We start from the raw sequence: 21198 nt of genomic DNA on the forward strand, positions 1-21198 counted from the left end.
TATATTTTTTTGTTGTTTATTCTACCATATTTATATTGTATGTATTAAAAATCAACATTGCATGTACTGAGTACTTTTGGAATTATTCACACGAATGTACACTTGCTAAATTGAGCAAATGTGCCTTGTGATAAGATGCTCCCAAATCCTGGGCCAGTGACATGTTATTTTCTAGATTCCCCCTCATTTCTTGTGGGGCTTTTATTTTAAGCAATCAGCAGCACTATTAATCCTGTTTGCCAAATTATGTCTGTATGTCACATGTATTATAGTTCAGCAGTAACTTACGCAAAGCTGGTTGGTGTACTCCAGTTTCCCATATCACAATGTGACTTCATCTGTATGTATAGTGATTTGCGTAATACTATGACAATTGACAGCAGCCAAACTGATAAACTTATTAAAATGGCTGGCCATGAAGCAAAATAATGTAATATGTATTTACAAAGTGACACAGATTTATGAACATTAAAACGAACTCTAGTTAACTGGTCTGACTATCCAGACGTTTTCAATGTGGAGTGGTTGTCAAAACAATGAATAAGTTCAAAGCTCTGCTTAAGACACCATTTGGTGCCTGTCAATAGTTCAAGCATTTTTTTTCCAATGTCCCCCATGTCCAGAAGTTTTCAAACTTAAACTGGATAAAGCTCTGCAAGATAGGTCCAATTATGAAGCACATCGTCGATTTTGGTTTTCTTAAACTTGTGCAACACAGAAGGGTTAAGAAAACATATCTGATACTAGTATGTTAAAACTTACAAACCATTTATGTATTCGACTGTTTGTGGTTGATGGGTGGTTATCAGGGGGCAGGGGGGGCTAAGTAAGTTTTAATACAATGTTTACAAAAGGGCAAATAAAGGTGTTTTGGTACATGATGATTGATTGATAGATTGGTGTTTAATGCTTCACCCAAGAAGTCTCCAGTGAAGAGAGAAATCATGAGACATGGGTGCAATTTCTTCCTTTAGACAATGTGTGCTCACAGCAGCCTTACCAAACCACTTTGCACACTGATCATGTGACCTAAATTGCTGCAAAAGAAGAGCATAAATTGACTTTTTGCCATTACATAATTGAGGAAAAAAAATGTCTGTACCTTACGACACAGTTATATGAATTCATTAATATACATGGCCATAGTTTGAAAAGAAAACAGGCCTATTTTGTTCTGTTACATGTAGTTGACTTGAAGCCTTAATTAGTACGTCTATACATGTTAATTCAGTCAGTGATGATTAAAATACTCTGTATAAATGTAAATGAAAAGAATGATGAGAATAAATTTAATATTCCTTTTATGCGAACATTTATAAACTATAAGTGAGAATAACAATCTTATTTTTACCTTAAAAACACTGGTATGTGGGAAGGTCTGTCAGCAACCTGCAGATGGTCGTGGGTTTCCCCCAGGCTCTGCCCGGTTTCCACCCACCATAATGCTGACCGCAGTCGTATTAGTGAAATATCATTGAGTACGGCGTAAAACACCAATCAAAAAAATAAATAAATAAATAAAAACACTATAGGAAAACGGGTCATTATTGTTAGTTCGACTCAAAGTAAAAACAGTAGACTACAAATGCAGATAATCATACTGTATATAAGCATAAGGCCTCCATAGCACGAGGCCTTCGTGTATTTCCGGTTCCACGGGCTATAAGATATAAACTTTAGTGGTTTCTATCTAGCCGTACATAAGTTACCCCTACCGATACATTATCTATACGTGATTTATATGCGTAAATCCGGGTCCGGTTTGTCAGTGATACTCGATTGGCACAAACTGTCAGCTGATGCAGAGACGCATTTACAGTGTGTTGCCTGTGCAAGCAGATTGTACAGGTGAGTTTTACCTGAAGAGGGCGCTGTCCCATGACCTGTTTTGAAAAGGCAAGTAGAGATTGTCGCCATTTTGTGTGCGGCGACTGAAAACAGGTGAGATTTTCTTCCTCCTAACAACATTTATGGTCGTCTGTTTTGCCGCCCACTGTTGTAGATTGTTCAGTTCTCTTTTCTTGAAATTATTGTTTCTTTCTGCTACTGCGAATGGCGCAATCTCACCTTGTCACTGACCTAGTCTACCTGCGCGGCGTCCTTTCATGACTCATGCTTGGTATTCAGGTTAAACATTTCGATTGAAAACTTTGGTTTCTCCAGGTGAGTTTATAACATTAGTTTGTGATGTTAAAAGTTATCTTGAGATGTGTATTGGATTAAGATATATCTGATAAATAGGAGATAATCGAGGTAGTCGCGAGCTATTCGGTGTAGTTCAAAATAGGGTATGCAGAACTAACACACAAGGTAAGCCTATGTACAGTGTATGCTGTAAAAACCTGAGCTTGTTCGTTCTGCCAGTGCAAACAATATGGAATTAACCTGAAATGTACACCATCTGTTATTGCCTCCTAACATTTTGTTTTACTTTAAAGTTTGATGCTAAGAGAGTTGATATACTCTTTTACCTTTTTGACATTTATCAAGATCATAGAAAATAGTGTGTTTGTGTATATATATATATATATATATATATATATTGTGTACTTTCTTATGCCAAATACTCGTAAACACTATCATCTCTTTGGCCAGGTGAAAGTATTCAAATATTACGTTGAACTTGTATCACTTGTATTCCGCCAGTGTGGTGGGCATATATGTATACATGTAAATTACATTTGGGAAAGTTTGTCTGTAACTTGCTAAGGTCAGTGGTTTAACCAGGATACTCTGGTGTCCTCCACCTATAAAACTCGCCTCCATTGTATCTATACTGGAAAACTTCCTAATTGTGGTGATAAACAGCAATCAGTTACATAAATAAACAAATGTCATTTCGCTAAGAAACCATCTCCCAAACCTTCCATCAAGTTTGGGTGCTGAAGTCAGGTGCAGCTTCGGCTTTAAGTTTGATTTAAATGTCAGACGCCTGGTGAAGGGTGGTGCTTTTCCAAGGTTATACATACAAATACATGTATTCATTGATACTCAATGAAAGGAATTTCCCCTGAGTTCTGCACGTAATGTTTGCAGCCGTTGCATTGGGAAATTCTTAGATGTTGAGTATGGTGTAACATTCCAATGAAATAAAACAAATGAATAAATGTATACCTACCAAGATAAAACAGATATTAGATTTAAAGCTTGAGATAGTATGATAATGCAATAGGATTTTAATGTGCAACCATTTTCACAAGTAACTTTATTTTTTACGTCAGAAGTGTTGATGGGTTTAAGTAAGTTAAAACTATCTTGTCTTAGCATTCAAGGTATTGATATACATTTTATTGATTTCAATTTTAGGAAAGGTATGTGACTGAAACAAAGACTTCATCATGCTGTTTGTGAATATTGTCACATGCCTCGTGGGCATTGCTCTACTAGCATGTCCTGCACATGCACAGTGTAAGTGTAAAATGTTTGTTGACTCTGTTATCATATCGGTCATGTGGACTGAAGCCTTTGACTTCAGTGGAATCTTCTGTGTACAATTTTTTGGATATTGACTTGTTCTCGTGAGCTAAAAATGTAGAATTGTTTATTCAAGAGAGTTTCCCTTTTTCACATATTTGTATATAATTTAATAGAGCACTACAGTTTTTGTTTCCTTTCTTTTTTTTACCACTAAATTTCTACTGAAAAGCTTGATAGATAATTATTTACAGTCATTCTTCAGATATTACTTGGAACTTGAGTTGTCACTTTGTTTATCCACAGTATCACGCCCTCCTAACATGGTCCTTATGCCAGATGAAACTATCTTTTTCAAGGACGGAGAGACTGTTGAGTTGCCCTGTAAAGCAGAAGCTGAGCCTGCACCTTTGTAAGATGAGATACTGTTTCATTGCATTTCTGGAAATTAGCAGCAGGGCAAGGAAAATGCCCCAAACCAAATAGTACTTTGTTAGGAATAACATTGCTATTTTTTTTTTTTTAATAACCATAAAAACTGGAAAATGCAATTACGTCTTGCACCAACTTAAATTTTATTTCCAGGCTTGTACTGCATGGAAATTTAATACATTTGGGATTTTCTTTAAGCTTTTCCATGAATGCAGCCATACTTCACAACTTTTGTCTTCATATAGTGTTATCATTAACACTATTCTTTATTTCATACCCTTTTAGATACACATGGAGAAGGGATGGCAGGCTTTTTGAACCATCTGGTAATGATGATCGATGGGTTCAGCTTCCTGGAGAAGGAACCCTGGTTTGTAATAGACCTGAAGCCAAGGATGTGGCCATGTACCAGTGTTTTGCCACTAACCAGCACGGAACGGCATTATCCTTGAATATCAACCTTCAGCAAGGTCGTCTTGAAACTTTCCCTGAAGCTGAAGCTCAAACCATTGAGAAATCCTTAGGGACACCAGTGACTCTGCGATGTGTTCCTCCTACCAGTCTCCCCACAGCAGATATCACCTGGATATTGCGTGACCAGAGTGGATCCTTCACTGTCATTGACTATGATAGTCATATTACCATGGATTATTTTGGTATGGCAACTTAACATTGATAATAGTCATTGTGACTCGCTTGAGACATTGATAAACCAATATGCTATTGAATGTGTGGCCAGCAGCTTTCTGTGAATTATATCAGATTGAATAGTTTGTTGTTTCTCCATGAATTGCCTTAGAACATTTATTATATTCAAGACACAGGTCTCAAGAAATGTGTGCAAAACTTGACTGGCTTTCATGAATTTTGGTGTTGTTCTCCTCTCAGGTAAGCTGCACATCACCAACCTGAAACCTGAAGATGTGAACACCAACAGAGCATATGTGTGTATGGCGATCAATGAGTTTATGAGGAAGAATGCCCTGGGATCACCCATATACCTTGTTTCCACAGGACGTGAGTGACTTGTTCGTTGCACCAGTCCCTGTTACAAATGCTTCAATTGGCAGTTAAGGCTCTAACAGAAAATGTTCTAGGCATCAGAGATTTGGTGTTGGTGATACTAGCAATACAGTTTTGGTGCCTAAAGAATAACATTTAAAGGCTGAATTCATTGAATAGGTATTCATTAAATGGTCTAAATGTATTGCTGGAACTTTGTTGAGGTTTTGGATGGTATATATTTTCTTTCAGATGATCATTTTATACTGGCAGTGGAATTGCAACATACATAACATTTACATTAATCCGTTGTGAATGAAGATAGATTGGCATACTATAATAAAAGACAGTACTGCCATGTCTGTGCTTGCATTGATAGATATGTTTTATTCAAACCTCCTTCACTTTTTAGTTAGTAAAGTGATATCTTTTTTAACATTATAGAGGAGACAACCAATACAGCTGTCGGGAATCTGTGGAGTTCACCTGTTGAAACAAAAGGTTTGCTGGGTGGGACAGCGAGAATGAAGTGTATTTTTGCTGGAAAGTAAGTTGATTGTTGATGTTTTACTATTAGCAAGCAGTTATAACTAGTATCACAGAAGCTTAAATGATATTTTGATGATCAAATTTCCATATTCATTCTAGTAACTTCAAGGTGACAAATGACTGACAGTTAAGAATTCAAACTGTTTGAGTAAATTCTTGGTTAGATGCCAGCTAGAATGTTTTTATTTGCCCTGTTGACGGACCACAGTCCTTTGTCATCATGTTAATAACATCATCTGGTCTTTTGCACAGTCCAACCCCACGTGTTGAGTGGCGAAGAGATTCTGGACCTATTCCACCTTTAAGATCTAATCTTGAGAGTTTTGGGATGGAACTGGCGATCAGTGACCTTGAATATGCAGATGAGGGAGAGTATGAGTGTCTGGCAAATAATGATTTTTCAACACGCCCTGTCAGTAAAACCTTCAGACTCACTGTTATGTGTGAGTATTTCAGCCTTCTGCTCATGAGCTGGTTTCGTCAGCTGATTTTGTACTCTTTTGACCTATTTTAATGTAAGTAAACGCCAAACAAACTCATGTGCGCTTCTTCAGTGTTGAATGTGTTTGCTATTTCAAAAAAGAGCAGCTGGATTAGTTTAGTTTTTGAGCCAAGCTGTCAACAGGTAAAATTTGTTCAGTCTTAAGCATTTTTTTTTTAGACTTAACTGGATATTATGAAACGTTACTCCTGCCTGCAATTGTTCTCCTACATTTTGCATTTGTTTCTTTTAGCCAAACCAGAGTGGCAGGTTAAACCGCAAGATGTGGAGACTAGTGTGAATGGCAGGGCGGTTTTCATGTGCAAGGGGAAAGGGAAACCGAGACCACAAGTTGATGTGACTATTGATGGAAAGCCACTAGCAAGTAAGGATCAGATTAATGCCTGCAGATTTGTCAGATACACCTAGAAGAGTTGTCCTTGAGAATTAGAGAAGGAGGTCCAGTAGGTGGTTGATTTGATAGCCATTAATTATGTCACAATTACTAAGCGGCTACAGGGACAGCAGGAGACAGTTATCTAGAGCTTGCTACTTGATCTTTTTGAACACTTTCTTTATTTTTTTTTTTTTTTTTTTTTTTTTTTGATTTCACATCTACATTGTTATGTTTGATCTCCATTGCAGGCATTCCAACAAACCCGCGAAGAATTGTGAACAGAGGTGCTGCTGATAATGAGGATAGTGTTTATATCAATGTAACCTATGTGAATCTAACAAAGAGTGACACACAAGTCATTCAGTGTAACATCTCAAATACCAATGGGTACATATTTACCAACGCTTATCTGAATATTCTGGGTAAGTAAGATGTCAGTTTACATATCAATTTATTATTTGTTCAAAGATCAAATATCAGGATTTCTTTAATTGATAAGACTGTTATTTCACCTAATTTGTTATCGGTATCACCTTTATGATTGCTATGTAACACTCAGATGTAATGTTGAAAAAAAAAATATTTAAATAATCGGGATAAAAATGTCATGATGTATGTAGAATGAACTTTTATGTAATTCCAACATATTTTTTTATTGTGGAGTTTAAATTGTCTGTTTTACTAGACCTTTAAAAAAGCCATTTAAAACACTGTTACTAAATTCCAATTTTGGTTTTGATTTTGACAGAGGATCCCCCTGAGTTTGTACGTCCACCTCGCCCACAAGTTATTGTGGCAGAGGGTCAGTCTGTGAATCTCTCCTGCCAAACTACTGGCAAGCCAGATCCAGTCATCACCTGGTTTAAGGAGGGAAGACCTATAACTGGAGGCCGCTATATAACCTTGCTCAATGGGGATTTGTTAATAATGGTATATATGCATACAGTTTCATCTTTGTTTTGTGAATGGCAAACCTTGTAAGCTGTACTTGTATCTGTTGTCATTATGGTGAAAAAGATTCTGCTTATCTTATGCAAGTAATGTAATGTACGCTAAATGACCTGAAATTTCGCCCACAAAAGAGCATTTAAATAGGCAAGTAAACTAAGGTCTCAAAATACTATTTTTGGTACTGAAACTTACTATTCTCCAGTAGAATATCATCTCATCTTCTAGGCAAACCTCAAAACACCTTTCTTAAAATCAATAGAACTTTCAGAATCATGAAAAATTGACAAGTAGTCATGAATGAAATGTCGGGTATTTTGTGAATTGTCTGTTTAAACCCATGTGTTATGCTTGTTTTCAGTCCGTTGTGTTGGCAGATGCAGGACATTTTGGATGTGAGGCTGCAAACAAGTTTGGGAGTATATCTGCCAATGGAACCTTAGCAGTGAGACGTAAGTTTACATCGTTAATTTATTCTTATTAGAATAAAAGTATTATACCTTAGTGATCTTCTGTCTTTGTGGCATGGAGAAGTTCCTTCAAAGCATTATTATTATATCTCAGCTGACTTGTATTCATTCCTTCTCAGGGCGAACAAGGATTGAACAGCGACCTCTAGACTTGGAGGTCATTGCTGGAAATGATGCCAAGTTCACATGTTCTGCAACGACGGACACAGATGAAGTAAAACAGCTGGAGATTTTGTGGGAGAAGGATGATAAACCAATCACACCGGATAATCAGAGAATGACCAGCAACTATCAGGATAATTCCTTAACCGTGACTGGAACAATAGCTAGGGATTCTGGTCGGTACACCTGTGTGGCGACCAATGGTTTGGACAATGCCACAGCTTCAGCTATGTTGACTGTCAAAGGTAGGCCTTCAACACTTAATATTTAGAATTCTTCTGTATAAAAGGGAAAATAAGATATGTGCATACCATTTTAGTGCACACTTGCTCACTGCCAAGTGGTGAAATTTTTGTTTGCTTCTTTTTCCAGGAAGGCCTGATCCACCCACAGGTGTGACAGTGATAGACTGCTTTCAGGACAAAGCAATTTTGGAGTGGAGCCCTGGAAGCAATAACAATGCTCCAATCCTGCACTTTATTGTTCAGTATAACACCACCTTTACACCAGATATCTGGACTTTTGCCCAACAAGTGAGGAAAACACAGAACAATGCTGAAATACCGCTGACACCTTGGGCAAATTACACCTTCAGAGTGCTGTCTTCAAATAAGATAGGTGACAGCGAACCCAGCGAGCCAACACTGAGAGTCTGCAACACCAAACCAGATGTTCCATACACTAATCCAGCCAATGTCCGCACCATTGGAGAAAAGCAGCGGTCGCTCATTGTAGAGTGGACAGTAAGTTCTTTTTGGAATGTCCTGCATTGAAAGTTCAACGCTATATGCAACCTTGAAAAAAATACATACTGGTACTGTAAATCCTCAACCTTTTAAACCATTAAAAGCATCAAATTATCTAATTTGACCCTTTTTTTTTTCACCATGTGATATTAATTGGTTTCTCCATAGTACAGTTCATATGTGCTCAGTATGGTTATTAGGTGATGAAAAATTCCATGAAATTGTAAAGGTGATTTTAGTATAGGTTAAATCGTTCTTTATGTTGGTCATGTGAATGTTCTGGTGGAATATTTCTTTTCAAAGTGCTCGTCTCTGATTTACAGGAAATGCCACAGATTCAGCATAATGGACAAGGATTCCAGTACCTGATGTCTTACAGACGTCTGGGAGATTCTTCCTCAAACTGGGAGAAGAGGACAGTATCAGATTATAAGGAAACTCGTGTTGTGATAGACAATGTAGTGACTGAGCCATACCAGCCTTTCGAGATTAAGGTTGTTGCCCATAACTCTGTGGGAGATGCACGAGCAGACGCACCGGTTATTATTGGCTACACTGGAGAAGATGGTAAGAAGACCAGTGATATGCATTTGCAGTTAAAATCCATCCATCTCTATTTTTTTGTAATCTTGTATAATATGAAGATGAAAAGTCTTCGCATTTCACAGTCAGGCAAATTGTGATGTCACAATGTTGATGTCCCTTTGTGACATGACGTCATCAGTTTACAGCAAGGTAGGTCATTTTGTAAATTATAACATGGAGTGGTAAACAGAATATAGAAAACTAATTAAACAAGATTATATTATCCTCTGAATTATGTCTTTGGTGGTTTGGGTTTCTTTATATTGCAGAAATATTGATATTCTGCCAGTAGTTTGATTCAAACATGAATACTGCCATGTTAAAACATATACATGTTGACTAGCAGCCCTATGGTGTTATAAAGTGCTATGACTTCGTTGTTGTAAAGATGTAACTTAAAAACTAGGTAACTCGAAAATCTGTACTTTTTGAAATAACGCTTTGGATATTTGAGCTTTAAATTTTGAGTGACCATCTTTGTAGCTACTGTGACTGACCTATAATGGTAATTCATCTTTCAGAGCCTGCGTTCATTCCTACTGGGTTGGAACTAAATGACAAAGATTATGATCTCACTGCCACCACAGCCACACTAGAGTGGGATCCTTTACCTGATTCAGAGAGCAGTCGACGTAACATGAAGGGCGAGTTTATGGGATACAGGGTTGGTATTTTGTATGCTAAAATAACCGGGTTTGGTTTGATATACCTCTTTTTTCCAACCACTCGTCTACAGTTTTAGTGTCAAGAAACATCAAAAAGACCATTGCCCCGCTTTAATGATGATAATCTGTGACTCTCTCATTTATAATGTCTTGTGTCATAGAGAGCAGAGAAAATGCATGCTCCATTTAATACCCTGACTAATATGCCCTAGGCTTATTTTTCTTAATAATTTTGACAGATTACAGCTGCAACATTCATAAAACCAACAACGAAGTCAGATGCCCTCCCACTTAAAAGAATGAAACAGTCAATGTAATCAGCCCACCCATTCCATTTATCCTAACCACATTCTATTTAGGTCAGTCACATTTCATTTAGCCCACCCACATGATATTTAACACATCTGCATTCCATTCAGCCCACCCATCCACATTCCATTTTGCCCACCCATCCACATTCCATTTTGCCTAACCATGTTCGATTTTGCTCAACCACATTATATTAAGCCGACCCACATCCCATTTAGCCCAACCACAGACCTGCCTATACCCTTGACCTCATGCCTGTCATTGGAATAACCATTGGTATTACTATTGAATGGTTCTTGTAGATTCAGTATTGGAAGCAGAATGAGAAGATGGTGACATTTCGTGAACAGCCAGTGCCACACAGCTCATGGAATAGCAGTAGGGATTTCTGTCGCCCAGGCAAAGCCTGTGTTGAGCTAACCAATCTTTTCCCATATTCCTTCATAGAGGCACAGGTTGTTGTCATGAACAACTTTTACATTGGTCCACCTTCACCTGCAATTGTATTTCAAACATCGGAAGGTGGTGAGTTGAAACATGCATTTAACTTTTTTTAAGTAACAAGAATTTTTTTATTCCAATCTTTAAGTCCATATACAGAATACATTTAAATTCATAATAATTCCACTCTTTTCAAAGTAACAGTTTCTTACTCTTACTATTGCATCTGTTGTGAGCACCGTTCAAGGATTAAGGATTGCACTTTGTGTTTTTCGCCATTGTGGTTATTATTCAGTTAGCATGATGATGCATGGGTTCAGCATAACCCCTTATGAAATATGGTAGAAATTGCGCAGAGAGTTCAATGTTACCTATGAAAATAATGCACATTTCTTGCTCAAAGAAAAGCACATAATTGCATAATAAAGTCTATTTCTCTTTGTGTTTTCAGTTCCTGGCCCAGTAAAAGAATTCCGTGCTATTGTAGCAGGACCAAATCATTTCCTGTTGAGCTGGGAAAAACCAGAGATAACTGATCAAAATGGTGTAATTCGTGGATATGATATTGGATTCCAAACAGGTGATCATCTAATGACACTTTAATCTTTAGACAAATTTTTCAGAATTCCATAAATATTAATGAAAACATTTCGCCAAAGAGTCAGAATTACATCGTATAGTGGCAGTGTAATTAAAAAGCTAGAAGTAGCTGTAAATCCACTCATCATTTTGGTGATTGTTAAATTAGTTGCATCATTATGCTTGGTAGTTAAATGATATGAAATGAAGACCTTTCATTTAACAGTTGGTAACAAATGTTTCAGTTGATGGCCTTGACCTTGGAAAGATGCAGGATCGTGAACCTCAGATTAATGATCTAAATGTTGTGCGGACAACTCTTAGTGGTTTACGCCCCATACAGAAGTACAGGGTTCACATCTGGGCACGTACAATCAAGGGACGTGGAGAGGACTACTTCATTGAAGTCACCACAACCAGACCTGGAGGTACATTTTCAAACAGTCAAAAGCTATGATGTTATGTTGTCCTGATTGTGGCAAATCTATTGGTATCAGTTGATTTCTATATAGTAAACAAATGTCAAGGTAAGACAGACATTTGGGGAAATTTTTTTTCTATGAAGAACAACTGTTAATTGCATCATTAAAGCAAAACATATTGTTCAGTCAGTATCTCAGATTTGTATGTTTCCATTTCAGCTCCTGATGCTCCTAAGTTTACTTTCTCCTTTATTGGTGAGCACATGCTTAATGTGACCTGGCAACGACCAATTGAGGCTGGAGAGAAAGCAGGCAGTATTTATTATGTGGAATACAAGAAACTTGGTAAGAACCAGGTTCATAATGTGTTAACTATCGGAAAAAAAAAAAACATGTTTTTTGTTTGCTTTTGTGTTGCCGTTTTGGGAAAGATATTTTGTTAAGTCTCTGCACTCATGATTTAGTTGTGTAGTACAGTTTGCAACATTTAGCCCAACCATTTGATACTTAACCCATTTGCATTCCATTTAGCCCACCCACCCACCTACATTCTGTTTAGCCCATCCACATTCCATTTAGCCCAACCACAGACCTGCCTATACCCTTGACTTTATGCTTGTCATTGGAATAACTATTGGGATAACTGTTGAATGGTTCTTGTAGATTCACTATTGAAAGCAGAATGATAAGCTGGTGACATTTCATGAACAAGCCAGTCCCACACAGTTCATGGATTAACAGCTTGGATTGGGGAAAGATATTTTGTTAAATTTCTGCAATCATAATTCAATTGTGTAGCATAGTTTGCAACACAAATGTCTATTGTTTATTCCACTTAATTCCATATATGATCTTGTTTGAATTTGTGTTTGTCTGTCAAATACTATACTAATGTAATCCCTCAAGTTAACATGTTTAGAGAGCTCCTTTCTTATTCCCTGCATGTTTGCGATGTTACTGATTTGCAGGTGCGTCAGAATGGATGCAGACACCTGAGGAATCGGTCAATCAGTGGTCAAATGTAACAGGCCTTGAGTCTGGCACTGTGTACCAAGTGAGAGTTGTGGCCACCACAGGTACCCTCCTCACTACCAGTGCCATACAACAGGTCACTACAGTAGGAGTGGGTAAGTGCATGGGTGTCACAAATATATGCAACAACTAATGCGAACTTATGGATGTACAGATCTCTCTCTCTCAGGCTAAGTGAAGTATAGGTTTCTGCAGGAATATGCAGTTGCTCTTGACCAATCTGGTTGCCAGATTTAGCTTGAAAGGTTTGCCTTGTGGTTGGTGAAGTTGTTTCGTGAACAGATAGACCTGGCAAAAATATAAGTATATACAGCATTTTGGGGCATGCAAAACATGTTAACGTTTTCTCGTTTTTTATGGAAATGATATGGATTTTCTTTTTCACTCTAGCCATATTTCTATGAAGATCAGACTCACAAGACTTCCAGGAAAATAAGCTTGCTGTCTGACATTTATTATCAGTTCAAACCACATGTACTTGGTCTGACTTGATTTAATTTAGATGAGCTTTGATATACACAATAAGGAAAATTTTGTTTTCTGTTACAGGAGCTATCCAGATTGCAGGAGCCGGATGGTTGGTGGGAATGATGCTGGCCATTGTCTTGGTTATCATCATCATAATCCTGATCTGTGTTGTTGTCGTCTTCCTCCGCAAAAACTGTGAAAACGTCATAGGTAAGTTATTTACCCAGGTCTTTCTTTTTCAGTTGTCCCTCATTGCATTACTACCTAAAATAGGGTTTCATTTACATGCTCTATATTGAGAGCATTCAGCTGTCTACACAGAACAATTTATGTCAAGTCATTACCCTTGTATAAATGAAAACACCTAGACGCAGGAGCCTGTCACCAATGTGGTTGCTGTAAGGTCAAGTTCAGCTCATACTAGCTTCCTGTACGGCAGTACATGGGAAGGTACCTGCAGATAGCTGTGGGTTTCTCCCGGGCTCTGTAGGGTTTCCTCCCACCATAACACTGGCCGCCGTCAATAAATGGTGTATATCACCAATCAGATAAATAAATGTAATTTACTTAGGATTAAGGCACTTAACTTTCAGTCACAATATCTTGACAAAGGCCTGTGATTTATCTCTGGCACTCTGGTTTCCTCCACCCCGAAAACGACAGCCATCCTAGAAAATTCTGAATTCTGGCATTCGGCAACAATTAGATAATATAAAAAAACAACTTCTGATTGTCAGGTAAAAACAGGCATGAAGAGGACTATGAAGAACCCAGGGGCGCTCCCCCCATGAGAGAGACGCATTCGCAGTACCCATCGAGATTGTACCCATCATCCTATCCCAGCGAATCCGACTACCCCAAGGGGCCTGCTAAGGGGTACTATGATAACCAGCAGTTCCAGTATGACGATCCTCCAGGGTTAATAGATACTTCTTCACCTACTGCATTGTCATTTTGGCTGTGGTGTTAGATTTCATCCTGCACTTGTGTTTATATATCCCTTGGTTACATCAAGTTGCATGTTTTTTTTTGTTTTGTTTTTTTTTCAAATTAGGAAAAATTACGTGTCTTAATTCTTGTAGTGTTGGTGTTACTAGTCAGTTTTAAGATTCAACACTGGTATACTATGTAATTCCTTCATGTGTAATACCATAATGTATGAATTAGATATCCTTACAGGCTGGGGATCATGAAGCAGTGTTACACCTGTTGGGAAAAATGGTTTTACCTCCATAGAGTTATACATTAACTAAATGCAATTAAATCCCAATAACATAAGAAGTGAAAATTTCGTTTTAATCTGTTTATTCCTAATTTTTTGACAAATACCCTTATTCTTCAATTCTTTCGCCCACCACAGCAACCAATATTTCGAAAAATTCTGGGAGAACTGTGGCATGTGGAGAAAAAATTCGCCCAGTTTTATGGAGCTTACATCTTCAGTGACACAAATTTTTAGGTGTCATTTTCATAATAATTGTATGCATAAATTTCACTGAAGAAAGTTTTAGAGGTCAAAAAGGTTGAAGACAATAAGATTGCAACTTAACACTGTATAGTAAATATGTGTCATCTAAAAGAATGAAACATCCAGCTGTGTGACTGGCTAATTACATGTATTTTATCGGGTAACATTTTAGATTGATTTCTGTAGATTGAGATTGGCATATTGGTATTCCTTCAACCTGTGGCGACTGCTCCTCACATCTTTCTTTGTAACCTATGTTGTGTCAAGCACAGGTACAGATCACAAAGCGATCTTAGACTTAAGTCAAAATTTCAAATCACCTTTAAATTGTTATTTCTGATGTAACATGATCTAAATATTGTTTGTAAATTTCGGGTAAGTTATTATACAACAAATTTCAGCTAAAATAACAGAAAGGAAAATACCAATTTAAGTGTTAAAAAATTGACTAGTCTAAGATTGCTTTGTTATCCCTGGGCCAAACGTATATAATCACTCTTTTCCTGTTAATACGAATTTAAAGTTTTATGTGTTATCAATCAGCTTTGCCGCTTGCTTTTTCTTTGTATTATGTGGAAGGAAGCATTCTTTTAGCAGAAATAATATATTTCAGTCATATTTTAAAAAATAAGTGAAAAGATATATAAAGGATAATATCTAATATAAATAACTTTTATTAATAGACTTTTAGAGGAATTCTGTAAATTTGAGTTACTGGTAACTTTTACCTATCAGTTGTGTCCTATAATATTTATTGAAGTTTAAATTACTGAGTGAACAGTTCTAAATGTTTTATTGTAATGAAGATGATACATGTCAAAATTCATGTTGTGGAGGTTTACTATGCTGGGCAGAGTGGAGTGGGGTGAGGAGGGGAGTCTTCATAATGAACATTGCCACGATATGGCTGAAATATTGCTGATGTGGCGTTAAGCCATAATCATTCATTCATAATGAACATGTTGTAGAGGTTTGCTAGGCTCGGCGGAACAGGGTTGGGAGGGGAGTCTTCATAATGAACATATTGTGGAGTTTTGCTAGGCTGGGCGGGATGGGGAGGGGAGCCTTCATAATGAACATGTTGAGATAACTTAAATTTGCTTAAATTGAAACAACTGGTTTACTCAAAGTAGCAGGCTATAAGTATCTGGTTTTCAGATGTATTCTGCAGTCTCTAGAGTAATAGGTGCCAGTTATTAACAGCTGTTAACAAATCTCACGAGCATTGCTTCAATTGTATAAATAACCCAAAAAAAAAAAAAAAAAAAAATATCACTAATGTCAATGTCTTGCTTACAGGCCATATTGACATTTTAATTTTCTAACATTTATTTGCTTTCATTTATCTTTAACACCTATTTTTGTTATATTCTAGACTGCATTATAATACTACATGTATATACATTATTATATAAAATGCAGGATGTTTCAGCATAAAGCTACCTTCACCATTCACTCAGCTTCTTTCTCTGTATATATCTTTTTCTAATTTAAGTCTGTGTGCCTGGCTTAGCTTTGCGGGATATGGAGTTTCAGTGGTTGTATAGGAACAACCTTGCTTAATGGACTGTAATTTCCAAAGTGTCCGTCCTGAAAGCTTGTCAAATTAACACATCTCTGAACCAAGAAATCAATATTTCTGATTCAGTGGGAACCCATGTCCACGTCATTCTGCTTTGGTGCTTCTGTCCCTAAAACAACAGTGCAGGATGATGACCTAATATTGCAGTATTTCATTTTCACATAAACAACAAAATAGCCCTCTATATTTTGGAGTATTCTCCAGAAAGAAAAAGTTCCCAAAGTATCTTAATTGTTACTTTGTTTGGCTCTTTTGGTCTAACAAATGCTGCATGAATGTATCAATTTGACCAAGGCTTAGCAATATATTTTCAGGTGGCATATAACATAGTTTGTCTTGATTACTTTGTTTCTCACATATGATAGTTGGATTTTTTCTTTGCATGACAAGTGTATTTTGTCACATGTTTTTAGATTTCCTGGCGTAGTTACAGTCAGATGTCTGGATGTATGCATGATATTTATGAAAGATTTAATGAACAGTTACAGAATATTCCCATCTTGAAGACAGTAAATATTAATTTCAGTAAAAAACATAGAAAAAAAGTGAAAATCATTCCTATTATTCTCATTTAGTTCTCTGTAAGTCATCCCTAAAAATGTTGTAAAAACTTTACTAGGAGGTACAAATTATGTTTTGTGAATTTTATTTTCTGATATGGCTCCTTGTAAGTCCTTGAAATTTCCTTGATGGTTTATAGTAGATCTTGTAAGTGTATGACAATATTAGTCCATCTTATGTAATAGTGTTGATACAAAAACATTATTATTTTATTAATTGGTTTCTTTTTGCAGGGAGCGTTCACCCAGCATGAGCAGGAGCCCTTATATGAGTGATGGTATGGACAAGGGGCCACCATCCTACAGCGATGTGGACAACTATGAAGAGTTTGAAGACCCAGAGGGTCAAGAGGCTGGAAAGTTTGACCAGGACGGCTTCATCCATTCCCCGGCCAGTAACCATGCCCCTTCACCCTCGTACGCCCCTTCATCCCAGGCTCAAGAACCAGCTACACCCTCAGCCATGTCAACCTTTGTATGATCCACTGTATGATGGTCTTAGTGGATGATTTCTTGTTTTGAGATCTGCTACAAAAGTTATGTTATATTTTATTCAAACCAGAGTGTCACTTTTTTTAACAAACGTGCTTGACTTTGTAAGATGCGTGGTTGTGTTGCATGAGAATTTGGCTTTCAAACTCATGCCAGATGTTAAATAGCATAATGACCAAATTCATCAGCTTCATCATACAGAGTGTCCTGAACTAGGGTTGGCAGCAAAACTTGTACATATATACATGTGAGACTGAATGCAATCTGCTACTACATTTTATAACACTGAGAATAGATGGTTTTTTATCCCTCAAATTGTCACTTGCCATTGTAGAATGCTCTTCTTTGACTTTTTTTGTTCATTCTGTTAATTTTAATTCAGCTTTTTAACATCTATCTAACCTATATCAATCCCCTGGGATATAGTGTGTTGTTGTGTATGTTTATAATTCCGTATCCCATATTAAAGGATTATCTTAAGTACGCAAATGTAACCAATACCTAAGGCTGATTCCATTTATCCATTATTGACTCATGTCAACATTTTATCCATTGTAACAATGCTTATTTTATGGTAGAGGAAGATGACATTTTGGCACATCTGTCTTTACATTTCTGAGGTGATAAATAAATTTAACTTATAGCACTAAGAAATAAGCTCTAAAATTGAATTACAGATTTTAGCAGGAGTCAAAAATAGCTTTGTGGAATTAGCCACTAAGATTTGCTATCAATGCTAAGTCTTTATACATTATTTTAATTCCCTATGGTTTTTTTTTTTTTCAATTTAAAGATATATTGTTGTGAATAATACACTGATTGTTACATTTCTGATGATTCATTCAATTTTGTAATAAATCACAACATTGTATACATAGGTTTCACTTTGTTACATTATGAGTATACATGTTGATTACATTATGTATATAAATAACAACATGCTTCCTCTTCATATTAAAGAAAGCATTTTTATCATCTAATTCAATTAACATTGTGAATAACTCCAGGTCTGCATATGGCAACATTAATTACTTTAAGGTTTTGCATAAAGTTGTAAATGTGCACTGTTCCAATAGATTTTTAGCTGTGGTATGGTATAGATAAAATTTCTAAATATCTGTACCAGGGCATGTTTATAGAAGAAGTAAAATATTGTTCAGAGAACTTTTAAATTGTAAATTAAATTGTATGGTTGCCATATTGAGAAAGACTGTCTTGTTACATTGTTTGTATAGATCAAATATAACCATGATGCATATATTGATTAGTAGCCTGTGCTATTTTTCGGATGATTTATTTTACTGTATATCTCATTTTAAGTGTAAAATGCATCAATTGCTATATCAATCACAACATAGTTTACCGAAATAGGATATTTAATCGATACATATACATGTAATATCACATTAAGAACTTTTGTACATAAACTGATTTTATACAATGTAATAAATAATTTTATACATAACTGTTGTCAAGATTGTTTTATTTTGATTCTGAAACATCGATCAAGGTCTCCCAAATACTAACCTATACAACAGTTAACCGGAGCAACCTTCCCCAGCAAATATAATTCGGGGCCATTATCAAGCTCTGTTAAGGGTGTTGTTCATCCCTGCCTTTGCGATGACCTGCCTTAGAAAAAATGATCTGTTGAATTTAACAAAGTCCGAGTGATGCTAGAATGTATTCTGTTATTATAACACAATATTGTCATATTTAACTTAATGGCTTGTTAATCTAATAGAATCGCAATGTTGAATAAGTAGAATGTTTGCTATATTAACCAATATTCTGTGGCAATAACTTAATACATTCTAGCTTCACGCGGACAAATACTGTCAGTTAAAGTTAGATTATTTTTTCGAGAGTGGGCTAATTGGTGATGTATTATTCCTTGTATGCAAGAGAACATTTATGAGTTTAGCTTGGATCCGATTATACCCTTGTGTTCAAAATGAATCACTGATGAAAAATTTACATTTTGACGTTGACGAGTAGTGCATTAGTTAACATATCTGTACGTCGGATAAAGGTTACATCTCATCTAAGTGGTTTCTGAGTTGGAAGGTACATGCAATTATAGCAATCCGTCAGTCTATACGTCATTTCAAGAAGGTTTTGCGCGGGTTATATAAATAGTGTCAACATTCCTTGTTTGACAAATCAGGGAACAGACTACATGTATATCATCAAATAACTTCCCATTTAATAAAACTGTCGGTGCCTGTCACCATACATCCATGTTGTTCACTGTATATTCAGTGGCCACTGTTGACCATTAATTGGAAATGCATCAGGATAACTTTAAAATTGGAGATCTCGATGAGGGGAGCACAATGTACAAAGTCCGGTTAACACAATGGTTCCGGTATATGATGGCACTGTGCACACAAAACTGATGTATGTACAAAAGTCTTGTGTCACATTTGAACAACTCTACCTTATGATGAATTAACACAACGCCTTGTGTTGAAAGAAATGAACACAAGATGTGTTGGATGTTAGATCCTATACAGAATACTTGTTGCAAAATAAACAAGTTTACGTAAATTACCTCTTTTTCGTTCAACACAATTAAGTTTGTGTGTTCTTATTTTGTAACACTAACTGGAAGTTCACATACATTTAACACATGTTTGTGGTGGGTTAACTCATGTCTGTGTTAAATGAAAACCACACACAAGTTGTGTTAGTCTTCGCCAGTGTTTGTGTGTGTGTGTGCGTGTGTGTGTGTGTGCCTTCAAATGGCTACAGTCCTGTCTCACTACTATACTATAATGCAGACCCTTGACTAATTAAATGAGGACGTATGTTCACGTCCATCTCTGTTCAGGTTGTTCCAGGTTTAGCCACGAACTTTTTTGTTCGTTGGACAGGGCTGTCCGAGTACTAAACTAGCAGAATGACTATAAAAGAATGACTGACAAAAACTACCACGCAAAGAAACGAAGAAAGTATATATAAAATAGAACGGAATCACGGAAAGAGAAGCAGTGAACATTTTCAGTGATGTTTTGAAAGACACAAGGTATGTTCTAGGAGAATACGTAAAATCAGTATTCAAACTGAGTACCATGCATACATGCTAGTGTGTAAGTTATCAATAATAAAATATGCATTTTAGTTGCAGGCATGGCAGGGATGACAAATTATCTTAGAAGATTCCCCGTGCACTGATTGTCGTTCCGGGATACGGACAAAAGTCCCGAAGGACAAAAACCCCGCAGTCAAAAGCCCGCCAACAAAAGACCCGCCAACGAAAATCCCGGCGGACATAAGCCCCTCGATCAGCATTAAGAGTATATGGTAAATGACATGCGTTGTTTCCTTGTTTCAGAAAACATTCTCCCTGAAGAAGTTTCAGATTTGAATACACCTTTGTAAGTCAGTAGAGCCCCGTCTAAATCGAAAATTCAAAAAGTCTATATACAAGTATGGTATACAATTGCTCTTTAGCAGCTTGTGTAAGACTTTCTTTATTTTCCCTATTCTAAGAACGAATCCAGGACAAAAGCCCAGGCGGAACAAAGCCCGTTATGTGCTCACTTGCAGCTTGTGTAAGATTTTTTTTCTATTCTAAAAACAAAAGTCTGATATATATGTCAATGTTTTCTATCCCGGAAATGTAATTTATCTTACTCTGTAAGATATGTCTCGATCTTACAGAGTGGAGATGTTAAAAAATATGTAGCCAATATTTATTTTTTCCGGATATCGGAGAAATTAATGATATATAATTTTTTATTTACGCAATTAATATATAAGGGTTCGGATTTAACGTTTAGATCACTGATTCGTTTTATTTATCATCCACGTAGGGCATATAAAATAGAAACAAATACAGAGTAACCTATATAGTAGCAAATTTGTTAGGCCTATATTTTATTCTTATTATTATTTTAAGGAGTATTCAAAAGATATTTTTCTTGTGAACTATAATATGATTTACCTTAAATTTCTAATCTAAATTTCTAAAGACATCTGTTAAAGGAAA

General features: G+C 36.5%; 1 protein-coding gene across 3 annotated transcripts; it reads left to right on the plus strand.

Moving 5' to 3' along the window:
* The first annotated feature begins 1842 nt into the window (after positions 1-1842).
* LOC135470178 (neuroglian-like) lies at positions 1843-19375 on the plus strand. 3 transcript variants are annotated; one of them, XM_064748976.1, is made up of 23 exons: positions 1843-1941; positions 3307-3408; positions 3721-3826; positions 4132-4502; positions 4735-4863; positions 5293-5395; positions 5650-5840; positions 6132-6263; positions 6524-6697; positions 7024-7205; positions 7585-7675; positions 7813-8100; positions 8228-8598; positions 8925-9168; positions 9708-9850; positions 10463-10685; positions 11053-11181; positions 11426-11608; positions 11822-11947; positions 12571-12729; positions 13184-13312; positions 13840-13978; positions 16947-19375. In XM_064748976.1, exons 2-23 carry the CDS (start codon positions 3339-3341, stop codon positions 17191-17193), a joined length of 3930 nt encoding a protein of 1309 aa, XP_064605046.1. In that variant the 5' UTR covers positions 1843-1941; positions 3307-3338; the 3' UTR covers positions 17194-19375. The 3 variants fall into 3 exon arrangements, with proteins under 3 accessions (XP_064605046.1, XP_064605044.1, XP_064605045.1); XM_064748974.1 differs by having other exon boundaries at positions 13840-14020; positions 16947-19374; XM_064748975.1 differs by lacking the exon at positions 1843-1941 and adding an exon at positions 2144-2163 and having other exon boundaries at positions 13840-14020; positions 16947-19374.
* Positions 19376-21198: the final 1823 nt, after the last annotated feature.

This window comes from Liolophura sinensis, chromosome 7 (genome assembly GCF_032854445.1).
Source record: "Liolophura sinensis isolate JHLJ2023 chromosome 7, CUHK_Ljap_v2, whole genome shotgun sequence".
Lineage (NCBI taxonomy): Eukaryota > Metazoa > Mollusca > Polyplacophora > Chitonida > Chitonidae > Liolophura > Liolophura sinensis.